We start from the raw sequence: 22,379 nt of genomic DNA on the forward strand, positions 1-22,379 counted from the left end.
CGGGCGGTAGTCTCCTGTTCACCCTGGGGAAGAGGGTGTCCCGCTTCTCCTCCACTGCATCTAAAATTCTATTGAGCTCCATGTCAGCGAAACATTGTGCTATTCTTTGTGTAGCCATCTTGGTAGGAATGAGAGTGTCTGGGGAGTGTAGTGCTGATAAGCAGCTCCAGCTCATCAAGCTCTCCAGCATCAATTCCGGCTACAGTGAATCTGATGCCAGCAGGAATGAGAATTGCTCTAGATTCACGCAAGCAGATTACTTGCCCCTGAATTGCTCCAGACGTAGCACCCCCAACGGGAACACGAACCTCACACAGTTCCGTCCTCACATCAACACGGTTGCCCAACATCTCGAACACTGTGTGCAGTTTTGGTCTTCTTATTGAAAGAAGGATGTGAATGCATTGGAAGCAGTTCAGAGGAGGTTGATTAGATTGATGCCTGGAAACAGCGGGTTGTCTCAGGAGGATAGGTTCGACAGACTGGGATTGTTTCCATTGCAGTTTAGAAAAATGAGTGTTAACTTGATGGAGGCATAGAAGAACTTAAATGGTATTGACAAGGTGGACGTTGAAAGGATGCTGCCACTTGTGGGGGACCAGAACTAGTGGGCAATGTTTTGAAATTTGGGCTTGCCCCTGTAGGATAGCGATGAGGAGAAGTGTTTACTCTCAAAGGGCTTGTGACTTTGGAAGACTCTGCCTCAGAAAGCAGTAGAAGTGGTGTCACTGAATATTTCTAGGGCAGAGGTAGATAGATTCTTGTTGGGCTAGGAAATTTAAAGGTTATTGGGGGTAGATGGAGAATGTGGAGCTCAGCACAAACAGATCAGCAATGATCTTATTGAAAGGTGGAGCAGGCTCGAGGGGCCGATTGTTCTATTACTGTTCCTGGTTTGTAGGTTTGCCTTATTCACACTATTACCAGACTAGCTGTCAAGGATGCTCATCCACAAAGCGGATGCCCAAAGTGCAATGATCACTGTGTTCGGATTTTGTACAAGTGTTTCCCACAACCGTCAGAAATTTCTCAAGATTACATGCGATTTCTGAACTGATTTTCCCTCTCAGTTAGGTTATCCATTCTCTGTGTTATCTTTATTTTCCTCTTTAATTTTGAGCAAAATAAAATATCTTTCACACAGCATTTTATTAAAGGACTGACTTGAACTTCTTGGCAGCTCGGTTGGCAGACTAACAGTGTAAAACCAAGTAACATGTGATTACAATTTCCACTTTTATTTTGAGCATTATTAATTATAATACAGGTTCCATCTTTCATTAATGTTAAATTACTTAAGCTTGGCTGAGGTGGAAATGGGGGTGCTACCATTTACTTTAGTGTCAGGTAACAAGCATTAGGGTTCCCAGCCCTGATCGTTATCCAGTGACAAATGTACTATTGCAAAGTGCTTGTTTGGGAACATGAAGTGAGGACAAGATCAAGCTCATTGTGAAGAGAATAGTTATTGGACAAGATCCCAGAGAGCAGCTGGAACCTACCTGAGCAAGCGTCTTTAGACAACAAGGTTCAAGTGCTGCAGTAAAGAAATCCATTTTCTTTTACAACTGGTCTTGTGAAAAGGTCTTTAAGCAAAAATATTATCTTGGCAGCATCAATATAGATGGAGTAGGAACAAGGGTCCCCCTCGAGAATAAATTCCATTGAAAGAATTGAATCAATCTAAAATTCTATATATATGTTTTTAAAGTAAAATAAAGCAGTGTCACTAAATAGAATATTTTCTAGAAAATGATCTGGAAAATTATTTTGAAGCTACTTTCCTTTATCAAAAAGGAATGATCCAAATATGAAAAAAAATCAACCTACCGGGAGGATAAATACAAAGTTATATTTTGTTCTGCTAATAGGTCGTGCATAGTCATCAGTGGGCACAATTCAATTTTTCCAGCTATTCAAATTCTATTTAAAACTGTTCAAATAAGCAGGAACTCTCACCCTTCCTGTCAGGTTTTCTTTTCTCATGCCCAGTTGATAAAGTTGCACAGTACTCAACAGGAAAAGATACCTGACCAGAAACTTACTTTTAATTTTTCGGCAATGCAGTGTACATTCAGCCTGAGATTCAAAGTTGTTTTCATTTCCCCTGCAGCCACCATATATAAATTGCTCACACTTCTGAGTGTATCTGTTGTAATAAAAGCGACGGGACGAGGCCTTACAGGGTCCGGGGTCTTGTAACATTAAGCAGACTTCTCGATTGTCTAGAAAAATACAAAGTTGTTGCATGTAACTTCCGTAATGTTGCTTGATAACTGAGTTAGTAAACAAGTGGCTTGGTGCCTAAAAACATGAAACAATGGAAATCCAAACCATTACTGGGTGGTGAAATACCTGCAAAATGTACAATTCAGTAAGCTGGTAACTGACCTTTGCCAGTGCAACATCCAGGGCTGGAATCTCCGTTTGGAAGACCCTCCCCCCCCCCCCCCCCCCACAGTATGCACACATGAGGGTGACCCAGCCCCCATAACAGAGACACAGCCCCATAACAGAGAGTGATTGTATGTCTCACGGTTTCTCTCTGGGTTGCTCTTTAGCTTCCAGGCAGGGATTATTGATGGGGAGGCAGGAATTTCATCGTGGGGAGAGGGGGGGGGGGCTCCAATGGAATTTTGGTGGCTCCTACCTTAAAAAACATTTCCCTTGGCTCACTGAGGCCCACCACGGCAGGGCCACAGAGACAGTTATCTGCATCAATCCACACCCATGTAAATCCTCAGAATCATGGAGGCGTGGGGAATCCAGTGACCAGCCTGTCCATAGATTGCAAATGGGTTATTTTGACCTATTCGCAACTTCCTGCTGGCACAGGACGCAAACCTCGATACCGCCGCCAGCAGGGTACTGGATTAATAATAATAATCTTTATTGTCACAAGTAGGCTTACATTAACACTGCAATGAAGTCATTGTGAAAAGCCCCTATCCGGCGCCTGTTCAGGTACACGGAGGGAGAATTCAGAACGTCCAAATTACCTAACAGCTTGTCTTTCAGCACTTGTGGGAGGAAACAGGAACACCCGGAGGAAACCCACGCAGACACAGGGAGAACGTGCAGACTCCACACAGTGACCCAACCCGGGAATCGAACCTGGGACCCTGGAGCTGTGAAGCAACACTGCTACCCACTGTGCTACAGTGCTCTCCAGATTATTGGAAACCTCCCATTTTTTGGCCACTCTGGATTTGCCGCCCGATTACGGATCTCTCTGCCGGTGTCAGGCAGCAGAGAATCCAATCCCTAAGTATGGTACTACTGCTTCAGCATCCTGAGCTGGGAAGAAGACAATCTGCTGGGTTCCCACTTCTGATTATTATGAGTGACTCTAGATAGACAATATGCCTGTGTAGTCATGTGTAGAATGGGGCATGAAGGGAGTGGGCGTGTTGCAATTCTGCTCTCCCAGTCAACACACAGTGAAACAGTTGTGGAAGTGAAGGCAGGTGATCCTGAGGGCGTATGATGTAGGGTTTGAACCAGTAGCTGGGAGAAGGATAAGGCTTGTTGCAAAGCTGAATAAAATGATTTTGGTCCTTAAAATTTTCAATTGAAGGAAGTTCTGCCTTCCGTGTGTGTCTTACAGCCCAAATAGGTCATTGTGTTGAGTGACTGGATGGAGAAAGACTGCTGGGCAAAATAAACAATTTGAAATCCTGTTGTGACAGAATAACTGAAGCACAAAAATAGCTTTTAACATTGAAGTGTGAAGGGGAGTGTATATTGAAAAAGTGGCCTTAAAAAGTTGCTGAAGCACAACAAAGACAAATGCTGTGTGACTGTTTATCTTAATCACAAAACACTGATAACGAATAGAATAATTTCTCTATTCTTAAAGCTTCAAGAAACGAGTCACTTTTCTACAGTGTTTGATAAATAAAATGATGGCGCTTATTAAAACATCAAACTTAGGAGTACAATGAATATCAATGCAAATCTCAAACCAGTGCAGAACACAGTGCAGAAAGTCCAAGCAGATAATGGTCTCTTCAAAAAGTAATGGGACTTTATGCACATGTGTCGTGATTGGACAAGTATTAAACAAACCATTAAGAGTAAAAGTAAACACTATGAAAGTCAGTAATACTACATTCATCATTATTTTAGTCTATTTAAAAAATCAGAATGTATTATCTACAGCTAACTTAATACATTTGAGCAACAAATCCAGCAGGCTTGACTCTCAACCTCACTTCATTAGAATATGATCCCTGTAAGTTACTGTGGTATTCTTCATTGAAATGCAGCATTTTATTTATTCTGTTACAAGCGAATCTTAAGGTATTCACAAATTTACCCTTAAACGGATTAGCTGTAATGCTTTCCTCACCACCACATACTTAGCACTCACTCAAAACTCTTATTATGCTTACTGATTTCTGCTCACCTGCCACCCCTGTTTCTCCATTCTACAATGGATTGAATTCCAATCCTCATCCTCCTGTTGAAATGCCTCCATGGCCTTTACTACTGCCAATTCTACAATCCAAACCCAAATCTGCTTTGTCATCCTGTTCAACATTAAAGTTGAGCAGTTGTACGTTTTAACTCTGAGTGACAACAACACAACATGGAGAACATTAGACTATTTGAAATGCAAAATTAAAATAACCATAAACTTAAGTAGAGTGGAAACTGTACTCTGATCAAGCAGAAGGCTGTGGACTGAATATTCACGACATTTGGGGGCGATTCTCCGGTCCCACTTGCACATGCGCAAATCGCGTTATGGCCCAGATTCTCATAGAATAGAATAATAGATTCCCTACAGTGTAGAAGGAAGCCATTTGGCCTATCAAGTCTGCGCCAACCCTCCGAAGGAGCACTCTACCTAGGTTCACTCCCCCATCCCACCCAATGTCCATAACCCAGTAACCTAACCTACAGATCGTTGGACACTAAGGAGCAATTTATCATGGCCAATCCACCAAACCTGCACATCTTTGGACTGTGGGAGGAAACCCAGAGCACCCAGAGGAAACCCACGCAGACACGGGGAGGATGTCTAAATTCCACACAGACAGTCACCCAAGGCCGGAATTGAACCCGGGTAGTTGGTGCTATGAGGCATCAGTGGTAATCACTGTGCCACCATGCCACCCAAGAGTGAAGGCCACAAAGCAATTTGCGCCAGTGAGAACTCATTTTGAGATTCTCCCATCCCCCGGCCGGCGACGTGACTGAAGTTTTGGCTAGTGTAGACTTGAGAGACGAACAGACACTTCCAACACTGATGAAGGTTCAACTCAATTTTATTAACTACTTCTAACTAACTAACACACGATGACTATGGGTTTAAATGATGCTAACTCAAACTAGAGACCTAAGCCTTGTCCGAACCAGTTGATTCTCTCAGCACGTGGTGTGAGTCTGTGCTGGGCTGGATGAGTTCTTGTTACACTCAGAGGCAGCACCCAGAATGAGCGGGAACCGTGGTGCCCTCTGCCTTTATAGTGTATGTATTCTAACTGGTGATTGGCTGTGTGTTTGTATATGTTGATTGGTCCCTGTGTGTGTCCATCAGTGTGTGTCTGCACCATGCTATACTGGTGTATATTATGACAGTGACCTCGCAGGGCGTGAACCAGGTTAGCATATTGAAATTCTAATTTAAATGCCCAGAAGTGGCCTGAAGTCTTATGATCCTGTAGTTCTCCCACCTGCCGACGCAACGTGAAGAATGCCTACTGGCTCCACAAACGGAGATCTGGCGTGATGGCCATGCTGGGAGGCCACTGAAACCCCCAGGTGGTCAGGGACACGGCTGGAAAATGCCCTGGCACTGCCCCTTGGCAATGCCAACATGGCAACATAGAGTTGTCTTAAGATCGGGGGGGCCCAATCTCTGAGGGGCTGATCTACCCATGTCTTTGGGTCCCGCACACCTCATTCACGGCACAAAAGATCCCAAGCCCCACCTGTGGGTGGGCAGGGCTGGATTCTCCAGCTCCCCAGATGCGTATTTCCTGGTGGCACGCTGTCCGCCGGCTTGTCAATGAGATTTCCCATTGAAGCTATCCCACACTACCACAAAACCCACAGGCTGGGGTGCGATGCCAGCGGGAAAAGAGAATCCCAACGGCTGGAGAATTCCAGTGCATATTTAGAAATATTTTGGATGAATTTCACCCTCGAGGTAAAATCTAGCTGACACTTGGATGCAGTACATTTGTACATGTTTTCAACAGGGTTTCACAACAATCTGTCAACATTGCTCCAACAGATGGCCAAGTGTTTAGAGAGTTCGCAAACAGGGATGAGCTGATCCAGTATGTGGTTGTCCATTACAAACTTACACATCTGCCTGGGAAATACACGGGGCGGAATTCTGTGATCCTCAGGCTAAGTGTTGACGCTGTTTCTCGAACGGTTCACACCGCTCCAGCTGCTGATCCTGGCGAAAACAAGGCGCCACGGGATCCGCACATGTGTAGTGGCACCGGCACCAATGCGAACATGCACAGTGGCACCAGCACCAATGCGAACATGCACAGTGGCACCGGCACCAATGCGCCAGCCAGAGAGGCCGGTCTGCAGATCAGTGGGCCCTGATTGCGGGCCAGGCCACATCAGTGCCCCCCCCTCCGGGTTGGACCCCCCTCCCCACAGGCCACCCCCAATCCTTCCATGCTGAGCTCCCGCCGGCTTGGAACAGGTGTGGATGGCGCCGACGGGACTCGGCGTTTTTACCATGGTCGCTCGGCCCATCCCGGGCCAAGAATCAGCGGGCCGGCGTCGGGGCGCGTGGCGCGATTCGCGCCGGTCGCAGGGATTCTCCGGCCCGACCCCAGGCTGAGAGAATCCCACCCATGGAGTTGCTGAAGCAATCACAACTCCGAACATGGTATGGGTTAAAGGTAAACATTAAAAAGTTCAAGTAAAGCAAAAGCAGATGCAAGTTTTGGGCTTATACCGAGACTGGCTGGGAGGGTCACATATGAGACAGGGAAGATGGCAGTATAAGGATTACCGTTACAGAGGATATTTTAGCTTTCAGGTATAGCGGGACCTCTGTATACATTAACAAATAGGTCAACTTAATGAGAGTGGACAGGAATGGGACAGAACATTTTACATACTTAAGGATAAGATGTAAACAGCCTCATTAACGCCAATAGAAATGGCATTCTCTCATGTCACCTCTTTTTTTTTTTAAGGAATTTGTTATCAATGTGAGTCAATCTGTCCTTATCCCTGGAACATGCTGATTGGTTTGGTTGAGTTTCCAATACATTTGATTGGATGATTAGTTGTTAATCAATGTGCAACATAGGTATGACTATGTTGCATCTTTGGATGCCTTGTGTGTGTTGGAATGTAAACCTACACTTATTATCAGGTTTGTTATTTGCTGACTGCTATACTATTCACATTTTGAACAATGGTAGATTCATGTTAACTATGGTGTTCATTTTGACCTTCAGTAGAAATGTTTCATTTGCTTCTAGTTAGACTGCAAATGTTTCAAATGAATTCTGTATGCTTTGCAGATTTCTCTGTAAGCTGTGTTTTTAAAAAAAAATTGTAATGAAACTGATTCAACTCCGTGGTTTAGGGCAGAAACCATTTTGAAATGGTTTTTAAACTGGGTTGTATTTAAAATTAAATGGCTAAATCAATGATCCTTTTACCTTCAGAAATAGCTGGTTTCCTTCAGATTAAATTCGCTGGCGTTTAGAAGAACAAGGTGATTTCTCAGAGAAACCTATAAAGTCCCTTTTTTAGCGTGGCCAATCTACCTACTCTGCACATCTTTGGGTTGTGGGGGTGAGACCCACACAGACAGTGACCCGAGGCCTCGTTCAAACCCAGGTCCTCGGCGCGTGAGGCAGCAGTGCTAACCACTGCGCCACTGTGTCACCCTGAAACCTATAAAATTCTAACAGGACCAGACAGGGTAGATGCAGGAAAGATGTTCCCGATGGTGGAGAAAGTCCAGAACCAGGAGTCACAGTCTAAGGATACAGGGTAAAACATTTAGGATAGAGATGGGGAGAAATCTATTCACACTTGAGTGGCAGGCCTATGGAATTCATTACCGCAGAAAGCAGTTGAGTCCAAAACATTGTCAACTGAATTCTCTGTTGCTGAGACTAAATTTTGATGCCGGCCCAGGATTTGTGGAGTTCCACAACAGCAAAATTGTTGCTTCACATGGACCGATTCAGCTACTGTTAAGAGGCCAGCACCTAATGGAACGATCCCAATGAAAAACGGCGCCAGATTCACCGGGTCCAAGATTGACACGCAGGAGGCTGACAAGTTGCAGCCTCATCGCCACACACACCATCCCAGCCAACGTGATGGCAGTGGGGAAAGCGGCTTCAAGATTCACTGATGCCGAGCTGGAGACCCTCCTGGTCGCAGTGGAGGAGAGGCGGCTGACTCTGTACCCTGGCCCGGAAAAGGAGGCTGCCATCCACCGCCATTCACCATGCCTGGGCGCAGGTGACAGAGGTGGTCAGTGCTGTGAACAACATGGTCAGGACTGGCCAGCAGGGCGACCAGGGTGAGAGGGCAACACCGTGTCCCTGGCACGAACCCCCCCCCCCCCCCCCCCCCACACCCATAACCCTACCAACCCCCCTCCCCCCAACCAACCCGAATCCACACCCTACACTACATACCGGCACCCAAACCGGGTGATTTCTCATCGGAACCTATAAAGTTCTTTTTTTAGCGTGGCCACCAGCTACACACCCCCTGGGCTGCATAAATGTTGGACTGCTAACACTTTGGTTTTCTGTTTCCCCTCCCCAGCAAAAAGCCGCTCATAACTGCCAGGAGTGGGAGAATACTGGGGGGGACCAGTGGCAGAGCAGTGGGCCCTGGCATGGCCTGCAGAAAAGGGAGGTCACCCAGGTGGAGGTCATCCACGGGTTCCCCATGACACGTGTGTCAACCTCACTTACCCAACACCACCCTCAGCATCACCACCCTCACCCCCACTAGCCCCAGGCCTGTGGTCTAATCATGCGTCTTGTATCTTGTACGAGCTACTCGTGATGGGCCGGGTCATCCGGTGTCCCCCGCCACCCACCAGTGCCACAGCCGAAGCCTCCCCGTGAGTTGAGCAATGACGGGGATAGCAGCTTGGGCACCAGCCTCTGGCCGAGACCCAGGAGCCCCCGGAGATCGGGGCGGAGAATGACACTGACTTCCCGTCACAGTTGTCTCTAACATCCTCCACCATCCCAGAGACATTCACCTCAGTTGGGCACTTTTGTAAAAAGGCTCCTGGGACAATATCTTGTGCTCACCACACAGCTGCTCCGATACAGCAGGTGGAGGTAGGAACATTCCGAGAGGGCGGTTGGTCAGAGGGCAGGCCGACTCCAGGGACTCACTGCCGTCCAGATGGGTCTCGAGCTTCCGGAATGGACAGTCCCATCGATTGTGGATATGCAGTCGCAGAGCCAGGGACTACATGAGGGGTTGTCGGCGAGCACTCAGTACCTGCAGGTGCAGGTGGAGGAGCCCAATTACGTGCAGCAGCATGAGGTGGTGCCAACCACGCGTGTCAACCAGGCCAACACCGCACTGGTGTCGCCAGCTGTGGAGGCACTGGCGGGGTGGCGGGGGTTACGGCTAAGAATCAGTATGTCCAAGGCCTGGAACATTCTGTCCAGGCGCTGGCCAAGGGCCAGGACAGGGCTGCTACCTCACAGGCAGCCATGTGCGAGAGCCATCTAGAAATTGCAGCGGTCTTTCTGAGTGTGGCCCAGTCACAGCAAGCCATGGCGGAGAAGGTCACTGACAATACCCAGGCGCTGGCCGACTTGGCACAGACACAGGGAGGCGGCCCTGTCCCAGAGGGAGATGGCACAGTCAATGGGTGATGTGGCGCAGTACCGGACAGCGATGATCCACTCCGTGCTCCATGGGCACAAGCATGCAGACCTTTGTCGAGACCAGAGTGGACCTCCAGGACCGTCAGTGCCAGGTGGCGGGGGAACCTCAGGGGATAGTTCCGCTTGCACCCTTGTCCCATGAACTAGCCCAAGGGAGGAGGTGATAGGGCCCGTGCCGGTCACTCGCGCAAGGCAGCACCTTGGACTCCCCCCCCTCCCCGACCCTGGGGCCTCTGGTGGGCAGAACAGGGTGGCACCATGCCATCCAGATCCGGTCAACCTAAGGCGGGAATCACAGCAGGCTGCCTGGGGATCCACCTAGACATAGCGTTAGGGCGCAACATTAGTTGATTTGGCACTGGTGCAGGGCACAGTTTAGTTATAGGGGCGAGGGCATTACTCGGAATATATGTTGTCACATTAAACACCTATTCATACTGTTACAGCCTGCCTCAGTGTCAGATGGGTGCGAGGAGTGGGCTAGTCTGGGTTGGCCAGAGAGAAGTGTGGGGGTAGGGGGGAATGGGCGGACGATGTGGGTGGCCTGGAGCACCAGAGGAGGATGGAGGATGAACACCAGTCCTCGTCCAATGAGTAGGATGCGGGAGAGGGCGATGATGGGTAGGACATGGGGCCCAGGTAGGCACGGGAGGCCATAATGTGTGCCAGGCCAATGTGCACAGGGCGCTCTGATCACCTCTAGGGAACGGGTGGTAGAAACTTGCCAGGGTAAGGGAGACCGCACCCCACCACCACTCACTCTTCCACACCCAAGTCGCCTGGACACCTCCTCACCTGCAACCCCCTTTGTGATACATACCTGACGCACTATAGGGTGTCACTCCTGGGTTAGCAGTAACAGCGGATCTGGTCCATGGGATGGAGGTTTGATGACAATCCGCTCTGTGATGAGCTCTGGTGCTCCAAACAAGCCGTTGTCCCTCTGCTGCACAATGTTGTGGAGGACGTAGCGGGTCACCACGATGAGGGCAACCCTCTCAGCATCATACTGCAAGGCCCCTCCAGAGCGTACCAGACACCTGAACTACATCTTCAGGAGGCTGAAGCGCCATTGGTCGCTCCTGGTCGCGGCATTGGAGTCGTTAGTCTTTTTTGGCCTCTGGATTGGTGTCATCAGTCATTAGTCAGCAGTGGATAACTCCTGTCACCCAGGAGCCAACCCCTATCTGGGAGAGGAATCTCAAACATGTCAGGAATTCTGAATTCGGTGCCTGCCCTGATTTTGGCGCCTGAACCGATTCTTCGCCTGATAGTGATTGCCAATTCGGGCGTCAGCCTATGGAGAGTCCTGCCTGTATATTTCCAAGAAGGAGTTAGATATAGCTCTTCGGGCTAAAGGTATCAAAGGATGATGATGAAATGAAATGAAAATCACTTATTGTCACAAGTAAGCTTCAAATGAAGTTACTGTGAAAAACCCCTAGTCGCCACATTTCAGCACCTGTTCGGGGAGGCCGATACGGGAAGGATATGGGGAGGCAGGAAGTGAGAATAGGTTACTGATTAGCCATGATCATATTGAATGGCAGAGAAGAATCAAAAGACCAAATTGCCTACCCCTGCCCCCCTACTCCTCCCCCCCACTCCCACTCCTATTTTCTGTGTTTTTATGTTTCGATGTGAGCATCATCCAATTGATCGTTGCTGTGCCTGGCAATGATGGAGAGCAGCGGGTGAAAGCAGTGCCAGCTAAAGTTAATAGCTAATGTCTTGGCTCAGCACGAATAGGAGAAGCTTGTTTAACAATGACTGATACCCCTGAAGAGTCAGAACATTGGTTACTCGGGAGTGGAGTCCTTTAGTTCTTCCTTCTGCAAGAATGCCTTCAAATTAAAATAAATCAACATTAAAAGCATGAAGGTGGTACTGCAAAAGGGCATTTATAATGGACAGAAATTCAGCAAATTTCACCCCACAACATTCCCCAGAATCCTGGAACTGGACCTAAATAGCAACCTTATAAATCGGACACAGATGCGAGGCCCAGATCTTGATGTAGCCCAGAGGAGATGCTGCAGGGCAGCTCCAATGCAATGACTCTGTGGGAATTCCTCAAGCAGTTTGACCCCAGAAAAGTTTCCAACTCGAAATTGGAGTCACAGACTTCAGATGGTTCTGACTTATTTACCTGGATAGGTAAATAAGTCAGAAAATGGTGGACAGAATACTTCTGAAGTCTCACTCCTTGGTAACTACACAACTGACTGCAACCCCCCACCCTCAGCTCCACTTTCCTCCTCATTCCACCTCAAATAACGCCCTGATCCCCGACACCCTTTTAACCTAACCTAATCAACCAAGCCCCCCCCGCCTTGATTCCCCGAATACCCCACTGAATCCTTGATCCCACCCCATTCAACCTGAGTAGGCCGTGACTTGACTAGCCCTCAGTCCCTGTCTGCAGTCCCTCTCACTGACAACCCCAACCACCCACCCACCAACCAGCCTCACGAGCGAGCAGCTTGACCATCCCCTGAGCCACTCACCCACCTACCACCCATCCATCTTGCCCACTCAGCCACCTTACTACCTTGCACATTTTACCTTCCTCTCCCTACCCTCTCACTCACTCACTCACCTTCACCTCCACAGCATTTAAGAAGCTTGGGGTTACGGAGTTATTCTAAAATTGACAACAACATTTGTTCTGATTTGTGTGATTAACAAGCCCAAATGTGAAGGCAAATTTTAAATTAGAAAATGCAGACACCGTAAAAGTGATGCAACGTTATCTGACTAATTTATGTACACTGAAAATTCTGGAAAAACAACAAATGGGCCAAAACATCTGTTTTTCCCATGCTAACAACCTGTGGAATAAATGTGTCAGTGATCTTGTGGAATAAGCATTGAGTACAGGATATCCAGTCCCTTTTTAGTCACACGCAAGAGGGGTAGACAGCACCTGAAACGTAACAAGGAGATTGACAGAGGCTTGAATTCTCCATTTCATGACGTCGGTAGCAAGAATTGTGATTGGGCGGAGAATAGTGCGCAAAGGAAAGAACGTGTTGTGTGTCTGGCGCTGATTCCGTTGTCCGTCGCTGGGCAAAATTATCGAAGTTCGCACCCCATGCCAGCGGGTTCATGTAAACCCATCATTTGCATGGATTTAATTATCATTAGCAGCTTGGAACCCTTTGGGCAAGTATTTACAGGCAGAGAGTGGGCACCATGGCTGCTGAGGGGAATTACCAAAAAGCCTAAAAACTTGTCAGACTTGCTGGGGGTTGGGGGGCTGGACATATGCACAGGCCGGGGGCAGCAGCAGGGAACGACTTGGTGCCAAGTCCATGGACTTGGAGTGTCCCCCTCAGGATGGAGGTGGCCTTGTTCAGACCATAATTGTTACAGTATTTGGGTTTAAATGTAGCCCATTGGTGTTCCTTACAGGTTCCTGGCTGCTCACACTACTGACTGTTCACCGTGTCCTGCGAATTTACAGAGAGCTTCAGGTGATGTAGCGGCCCATCCAGGCTGTTCCTCTGGACACCCTCATACCACACTGTATCATCAAAGGATGGGCATGGCCAAGCTCAATCAGGATGCTGACACTCCTCATAAGCGCAGCCCCACTGCAGGAGGGAGCAGGAAATCAGTAGAGCTCACTTCAACTAAAGGACACTTGCACCGTGGCCTTTGGACAGCTCCCTGCCGCTTTCAGGGCACAGGCCTCACCAGTGATCCCCACTGCTCAGGATCGCAAGCTGTGGCCTCATGAGGCTGGCAGCACTGACTGCCTCTGTCACCTTCTCCCAGGCCCTGTTCAGCAAGGCGGGAAGTGTACTGCCAAGTATGAAAAGGCACTAGCCGTAGTGTGCAGCTTGACGCAACTAATAGGCACTGAGGAGGTCCTAAAGGCCGTCTGCAGAGAGCTGGAAAAAGCAAAACAGTTGCAGGAGGACAAGGAGGAACAGATCAAATGAATAAAAGAGCAGCAGGAGAAATTTGAAAAAATGGGAGCGGAGAAAGACAGGGAAAGACCTAAAACGCACAAACCAGCCGAACCTGGAGCATTTAGGCAGCTTTCAGACCCAATGTGAGAAAGCCTATCAAGCCACCCAACGTGCTGTCTTAGTAAGTGAAGAAGCTGAGCACAAGGTCACTTGTTCAGAAGATAAGTGCACCGACCTACAGGCAGCATTAAAAGCACTCCACCAGGCTAGCAAGGAGCAGCAGCAAGCAGTCGCTGACCAGTCTAAATGCCAGCGACAGATTAATTTGAATTCTTACTCTCGTCCAAAATAGATTTATGTGTACTTTCGGGATAGTTGAGAAACAGGAGGAAAGAGAGGGTGATGCACTATCATTTGCGACGAGACGAGAGTAGAGAGTAATCGAGGCTTTATTACGCAGAGATGTGGAGCCTTCCGCAGCTGCTGCTGAAATGGCTGCAGTTCGGACAGCCCACATATTTATACTCCACCTACTGGGCGGAGCCAGCAGGCAGGAATCTATCCCCGTACCTGTAGTACAGGGGCCTTACTGTAATACCCTCGTATGCAATACATATACAACAGTGGTGACTACCACATTCACCCCCTGTTAAAAAAAAAAGAGTCTAGCGGGATGGTGGAAAACTATTTACATACAGGTTGTTTAAAAGTTAAGAAAGAGATTACAAATTTAGACGAACGGGCACCTTGATCCATCAAGCCTGCAGTTCTGGTGACGGTCCAGGCATTGGCTCGGTCACCAGTGACTCCGGGAGCGTGTCAAACTCATCTTCATCCCCGGGTGGGACCAAGGGGAGGGCGGATCATCCTGGAGCGGGGGTTGTGGTGGGGTGCGCCGAGAGGAGGGAGGGTGGCGTCCGGGTGGGGAGGGGGGGGGGGCTGTGTGTGGACCCAGCTGGCGCCATGTTCCTGAGGGAGACTGTGTCTTGGCATCCGTCGGGATACGCTACGTAGGCGTACTGCGGGTTCGCGTGGAGTAGCTGCACCCTCTCAACCAACGGGTCCGCCCTGAGGAGCCGCACGTGCTTCCAGTCCTGGAGCTGCCAGCCATATTGGGAGCGAAACCTCGGAGGTGGACTTTCTAGGGAAGGCAAAGAGATGTTCATGGGGAGTTTCGTTAGTCGCAGTGAACAGGAGCGACCAAATGGAGTGAAGGACGTCGGGAAGGATCTCCTGCCAGCGGGAGGCCGGGAGATTTCTGGACAGTAGGGCCAGCTGGATGGCCCTCCAGACCATCCCATTCTCCCGCTCCACCTGCCCATTTCCCGGGTGTTGTGGCTGGTCGTCCTGCTCGAGGCAATGCCCCTGTTGAGCAGGTACTGGCGCAGGAGATTCACCCTCCTCACTGACCAACGTGCCTTCATGTTTAACAACACACAGCGGGGCAAGAACAAAAATGATAAAATCTTGAGGTGGAGGATTGAGCTCTCCACCTACAATTACGAGATTTTGTGTTGCCCCGGTAAACTCAACGAGCCCCCCGATGCCATGTTCCGAGGTACATATGCCAGCGCAATTTGGAAAGGTTAGCGTTGTGGTCCTGCTGGTCGTGGCCGCAGATGGTGATGTTATCCAGGTTCGGGAAGGTGGGAAGGAAGAAGGCCTGATTGACCATATCAGATATGTGAGGGAGAGGGTACGCATCGAGCTGCGTGTACCGATTGATGGTCTGACTGTAGTCAACGACCATCCTGTTTTTCTCCCTAGTTTTCCCCACTACCACTTGGGCTCTCCAGGGGCTGGTGCTGGCCTCGATAATACTTTCCCGCAGTAGCCGTTGGACCTCAGACCTGATGAAGGTCCTGTCCTGGACACTGTACCGTCTGCTCCTGGTGGCGATGGGTTTGCAATCCGGGGTGAGGTTTGCAAACAGGGAAGGTGGGTCGAAACTTAAGGGCCGTGAGACCGCACACAGTAAGGGGTGGTAGGGGCCCGCCGAATTTCAGGCTCTGGAGGTTGCACTGGAACTCCAGGCTGAGTAGGCAGCGCAGCGGTTGGGGAGGACATAGAGCCGGAAGCCGCTAAACTCTACGCCCTGGATAGTGAGGGTGGCGGTGTAGTACCCCCGGATCACCACAGAGTGGGATCCGGAGGCCAGGGAGATTCTCTGGTTGATGGGGTGTACCGTGAGGGAGCAGCGCCTTACCGTGTCGGGGTGGATGAAGTTCCCAGTGCTCCTGGAGTTCAGAAGGCAGGATAACTTGTGCCCGTCGACCTTCACCGTCATCGACGTGGTCGCGAGGTTGTGCGGTTGGGACTAGTTGATCGTGATGGAGGCCAGACGTGGCTGGTCGGCGGCGGTTGCAGGCAATGAGCGGCCTGATGAGGTGCCCGATGAGCAGGGGTCCTGAGGCGGGGAAGATGGTGGCGCCCACGGGCTGCATGTGTCCTGAGGCAGGCAAGGTCGCGATGCCCATGGGCCGCACGTGTTGTGAGGCGAGCAAGATGGCGGTGCCCACGGACCGCACGTGGTCTGAGCCCGAGCGGGCCTGGCATACAGCAGCGAAACGTCCTTTCTTCCCGCATACCTTGCAGAGCACGCTCCGTGCCGGGCAGCGCTGTTGGGGGTGTTTTGATTGTCCGCATAAGTAGCTCTTGGGTCCCCCAGGGTTGGTTGGCTGCCGCGCTGCAGGCCTGGGGGAGGTCGCTGGTGGGGTCCACTGTGGGGTGTTCGCTGGCAGGGTCCACGATGCCCAGGAGGGGTGGGCCCACGCATTCGGGGGCATACGCCTGTATATTGCGTGAGGTGACTGTGAGCGAGAGCGCTAGTTCATTGGTCGCTGCGAGGTCGAGGGTAGCCCCTTCTAAGAGGCGCTGGTGGATGTAGGCCGGCCCTATGCCTGTAATGAACGCGTTTCTAAGTAACAGGTCAGAATGTTCAGCGGCTGAAATACCTGGCAATGGCAGTCTCTCACGAGGAATTGCAGGGCATGCCGGAAATCTTCCACAAACTCACCGGGGAGTTGATGCTGCATGGGGAGGAGGTGCCTGGCGTGGATTTTGTTGGTCTGCTGAACGTAGTTCTCCTTCAGTAGCGCCATGGCCTCAGCATAGGTCGGCGCGTTCCGGATGAGGGGAAAGATGTTGGAAGATCTGGAGCTTCTGTGCCTCCGAGGGTGGTTCAGTCGCAGATTCGATGTATGCCTCGAAGCAAGCTAGCCAATGTGCAAAGGCCGACTTGGCATTGTCTGCTTGAGGGTGCAGCTGCAGGCAATCAGACTTGATGCGGAGATCCATCATTTTAAATTGATGCGCTATCAATTACGACGAGATGAGAGTAGAGAGTAATCGAGGCTTTATTACATAGAGGTGTGGAGCCTACTGCAGCTGCTGCCGAAATAGCTGCAGCTCGGAGAGCCCACACATTTATACTCCGCCTACTGGGCAGGGCCAGCAGGCAGGGATCTATCAGTGTATGCGGTGTACACAATACAACAGTGGTGACTACCACAGAGGGCAGTTTGGGAAGAGCTTCAGGAGAATTCAAAAATGGATGTGACGAGGACCGAGATTTGGGATCCGCCTCCACCATCACCAGAAACAGCCACACCGATCACACCACCCCCCACCACAGAGAAAGCACCACCAGAGTCACCCCCAGTACTGATGCACCCAGTCACCACCGAGCGGTGGGTAGGGAATTCCCCAGGCTCGGCTAACACACATACCACCCCGCTCACAGTGTCCCAACGAATGACGCGTGTAATAAAATCATGATAAGACTCCTGTGTCAGACTCCTATTTATCTATGTCAGACTCCTATTTATTGACTACAGCTCAGCCTTCAACACTATTATTCCGACGAAACTCATCTCCAAACTCCGTGGCCTGGGCCTCGGCTCCTCCCTCTGTGACTGGATCCTGAACTTCCTAACCCACAGACCATAATCAGTGAGGATAGGCAACAACACCTCCTCCACGATCATCCTCAACACCGGTGCCCCTCAAGGCTGTGTCCTCAGCCCCCTACTATACTCCTATATATTGATGACTGTGTGGCTAAATTCCCCTCCAACTCGATTCTCAAATTTGCTGATGACACCACAGTAGTGGGTCGGATTTCAAACAATGAAGGGACAGAGTACAGGAATGAGATAGAGAATCTGGTGAACTGGTGAGACGATAATAATCTCTCCCTCAATGTCAACAAAACAAAGGAGATTGTCATTGACTTCAGGAAGCGTAGTGGAGAACATGCCCCTGTCTACATCAATGGGAATGAAGTAGAAAGGGTCGAGAGCTTCAAGCTTTTAGGTGTCCAGATTACCAACAACCTGTCTTGGTCTCCCCATGCCGACAATATAGTTAAGAAAGCTCACCAACGACTCTACTTTCTCAGAAGACTAAGGAAATTTGGCATGTCAGCTACGACTCTCACCAACTTCTACAGATGCACCATAGAAAGCATTCTTTCTGGTTGTATCACAGCTTGGTGTGGAGCCTGCTCTGCCCAAGACCACAGGAAACTACAAAAGATTGTGAACGTAGCCCAGTCCATCACACAAACCAGCCTCCCATCCATTGACGCTGTCTATAATTCCCGCTGCCTCGGAAAGGCAGCCAGCATAATTAAGGACCCCATGCACCCCGGACATACTCTCTTCCACCTTCTTCCGTCAGGAAAAAGATACAAAAGTACCGACTCAGGAACAGCTTCGTCCCTGCTGCCATCAGACTTTTGAATGGACCTACCTCGTATTAAGTTAATCTTTTCCCTACATCCCAGTTAGGACTGTAACATCACATTCTGCAGTCTCTCCTTCCTTCCCTATGTACGGTATGCATTGTCTGTACAGCATGCAAGAAACAACACTTTTCACTGTATACTAATACATGTGACAGTAATAAATCAAATCAAATCAAACCTTTGAGCTGACTGATGACCCACACTGCTTCTTTGAGGATATCAAGCAGCAGAAAATAATGTATAGCTTAGACAAATGGAAGAGGTAAAGCTGACAGTAATGTGTCTCAGCCCATCAGTTAGGTCAACCTTGCCATGCCCCAAAACGTGGGGGAAGGGTCCCTCAAGGACATGAGAGAAGCCATACTAACAGCAGTGGGATACAATAAAGGGGATCTGGTAGATGGCCTGAATAAATGCAGGCAGAGGAAAGAGCCTTCGCTGGTCGCCTCCGATACATTTTAAAGGGGTATATGGAGACATTTTAAAGGGGTATATGGAGACTTAGAGTGCGAGCGCTCCAGGTTAGATGATCCAGACTACTCCAGATGGGCCACGGAGCAAGACAAGAGAATCTGCATGAATTCCGACCCAGCTGAGCCCACACATACTGAGGCATAGGTTCTCCAGCGTTTGTCCAGAGTGTGGGAACAATTAGTTCAGAATCCACTTTTCGAGGCTGATAGGGAAGTCACCATGCATCCGATGAGGGCTATTCAGGGTCCCATATGGAGAAATGAGGGTGAAGGGGAACCCCAATACCCAAGAGAGCAATCCCGAAAAGAGGCCGTTCCGCCATACGCACCCCCGGGAAGAAACAGAGGGACATGCTATGACTGTGGGCAGCCAACACACTTCACCCGAGATTGCAGGAGACCCTCACCACCATACGCTCGAGCCTTTAAACAACCCGGATCACCCTTCCCACTATCTAGAACAAGCCTCAGATACGACCGAGAACGCCACCCACAGCAGTTAGAATGACCCAGCTGCTCCATGCATAATGTGGACGCAACACATATGAACTCACGTATAACTCCCTCGACTGATAGTGCCCGACCTCTCGAACCATAGCCTCTCGAACCAGAGTCTTCAGCACCAGATGGGATAGCGTAGAGAGATCCCTGGCCACTGGCGAGGTACGAGGCCACCTCATCGAATTCCTCTGGGCTAGCGGAGGCTCCCAAACTACCCTTAATGCATCTACCTTACAAACAAGCATCCCATGGCCGACCACAAATACAATTACACAGCAGATTTACTGGACACATGTAAGAAGGCCACATCACGGCCCCGATACAGGTTTGCATAGGTAACATAGTCGCTAATCATCCAGCTGTGTTATTTGACCTTCCCCCACCCGCCAAACACATTCTGGGAGTAGATTTTATGAATAAACATAATCACTCCTTTGACCCAGTAAATCGTTGCATCTGGTAAATGGCAACGATTAGACGCGCGTCATCAACTCGGTCCTATACGAAACAGACTTGTAGTCATTTGTCCACCATATACGGGTTAAAACTCACTGTGGTTTAGGCACAAGACCCTCTAACAACTCCTTGACAGTGTCACCTGGTTGTTCTCTACTGCCATCTGCTGTTTGGAGATCTTGTTTAACACTATGCACGTGACTGCTTATGCTTATCATAATAGATGCGACGCAGGTGATGATATTTAAGTAAGCCATTAGGCTCATTAAATATGTGCAGCATTCTTCCAGGTCCCGGGAGTCCTGTACCAGCGAGGACTCACCCAACCACTGATTCACAGGCAGAGACCAGGCATGGAGTCCAATGGGGTCAAGCAGGCCATTGGAGCCCCTGGGTAGTTGGGGACTGCAAAGGATAGTGCCATACACCCAGGGTGTCAGTGGCATTGGCCAGGTGCCAGCCTGGCAGTACTAGGGTATAAGGTTGGCACTGCCAAGGAGCAGGGCACGCTGTAGGTTTTAGGGGATGAAGGGAGATCCAGCAGGGGGAGGGCCTGAAAGGGGAGTCCCCTCAGTGACTTCATAGTGGGGTATGCTCACTGGGGGGGGCGGGGGGAATGTGATGCCCAGATGCCCGCTATGGATGCATGTGGGGCAGGGTCACCCTTATACCTGGGCTATGATGAGGTAGGGGGGATGGAAGGTTGCCCCTCAGGTGTTAAAGGTTGGTTGTTGGGCATCTCTGTGTGGGGGGTGTGGATCACATTATCCGTGGGCATGGGTGTGTGGGGACCCTCAGACCTACTTCGAGGAGCTCCGAGGAACTGGTCACGATGGCAAGTTTAGTTCCGCACTGCAGAAAAAAATTCTAAAGTGTGGGATTAACCAGTGTCATGTAAGTGTCCCTATAAGAAAGGTTCGGTTTTACCACATGACCTGTAGCACAGCTTCAGTGATGCCATTTGTGGGTGGAGCTGGTCTGTGGCTGTCAGTTGAGAGGCGTTTAGGGATTTTGGGTTTCAGTTTCGGTTTGTTGCTTTGGACTGCAGAAGGGAAGCAGCATTTCCCTGTTTTCATTTTAAAGCTGTTCCAGGGAACTGGAAGCACATTGGCTGTGGCAAACTGCCATGGTAACTTTAGAGACAGAGTTGCGTTCCAGAAGGAGTTTGGAATCTGCTGGTTGGAGGCTGGACGTCAGGAAAAGGACCAGTCCCATTCAAGTGAGATTACAGTGGGCTGGGCCATGCCCTTGAAAGGGGTTTTGGTTTATTGGATTTTATATTGAATTGGAACACCTACCAAGGGGGATTCATTCAGAGTTCTATACATAGATTACGGTAGCTGTTGTGTTTTTCTTTCTGTTTGTAATTGATAACAAATTATTGCTGTGTTTTATATATGTTAACTGCATTCTTATAATAAACTTTGTTTTGATAAAAGCGCCTAGGAGGTCGAATGAATCACACCTGAATGAAGGCTCTTGTGCTCATCCTAGCCAAATTCAACATAAAAAGTTATAGGTCAGGTGAACTTCGTAATACACTTTGGTGTTTCTATGCCCTAGCCCATAACACCAGTGAGAAACTCCCCAAGGCCTAAAAAATGGCTAAGTGTGGGTGAATAAAACCAAAAAGGCCGGAAGGGAACATTCCCCCAAACCACCCTTAGTCTCCCAAACGGATAATCCCGGCCAGAGTTTCCCAGGCACGGGGGTGATTATCGAGCTGTGGGGATTGGCAGTTAACAGTTTCTTCACGTCATACTGCAACCTATCATACCTGCTGTGTTTATGCTGCTAAGTACAGGGGCAGCCACTAATCATTGCTGTTATGGGCCACGGTTTAGAGAACCCCAAAGTGTATGATGGAGTTCACCTGACCCACAACTTTGAATAGATTGTGGTTATGGGGAGCACATGGGCCCACTCTGCAGGTGTGATGCAACAGAAATCTACAGCACTTTTAAATTAGAACAATGTTTATTTATGAAACCAGTTAACACTTTATAAACCCACAGTAAACATCATAACAACTATCAACACTAATAAATATACCAAAAATACAGTACTCTCCAAGTAACTCTTAATCTTTCCTTCCAACGAAAGGCAAAATGCTGGAAAATCTCAGCAAGTCTGGCAGCATCTGTAGGGAGAGAAATGAGCTAACGTTTTGAGTCCGATGACTCTCTTTGTCAGCTTTGACAAAGAGTCATCGGACTTGAAACGTTAGCTCTTTTCTCTCTCTACAGATGCTGCCAGACTTGCTGAGACTTTCCAGCATTTTCTCTTTTGTTTCAGATTCCAGAATCCGCAGTAATTTGCATTTATCTTTCCTTACAAATCCATAAGACAAAAAGAACTCTTTTTGCAGAAAGATATCAGGTTTAACTTCACTACTGAGAGCAGTTACCACTTT

At 49.3% G+C, this 22,379-nt stretch overlaps 1 protein-coding gene across 4 annotated transcripts in view; it reads right to left on the reverse strand.

Moving 5' to 3' along the window:
- LOC119966224 (tissue factor pathway inhibitor 2-like) overlaps positions 1-22,379 on the reverse strand; it is a 62,249-nt gene that overhangs the window by 33,540 nt on the left and 6,330 nt on the right. For all 4 annotated transcript variants that reach the window (XM_038797569.1, XM_038797568.1, XM_038797570.1 and 1 more), the window contains exon 2: positions 2,046-2,225. In XM_038797569.1, coding sequence (XP_038653497.1) covers positions 2,046-2,225 — 180 coding nt within the window. The remainder of the gene's footprint in view (positions 1-2,045; positions 2,226-22,379) is intronic.

This window comes from Scyliorhinus canicula, chromosome 5 (assembly GCF_902713615.1).
Source record: "Scyliorhinus canicula chromosome 5, sScyCan1.1, whole genome shotgun sequence".
NCBI lineage: Eukaryota > Metazoa > Chordata > Chondrichthyes > Carcharhiniformes > Scyliorhinidae > Scyliorhinus > Scyliorhinus canicula.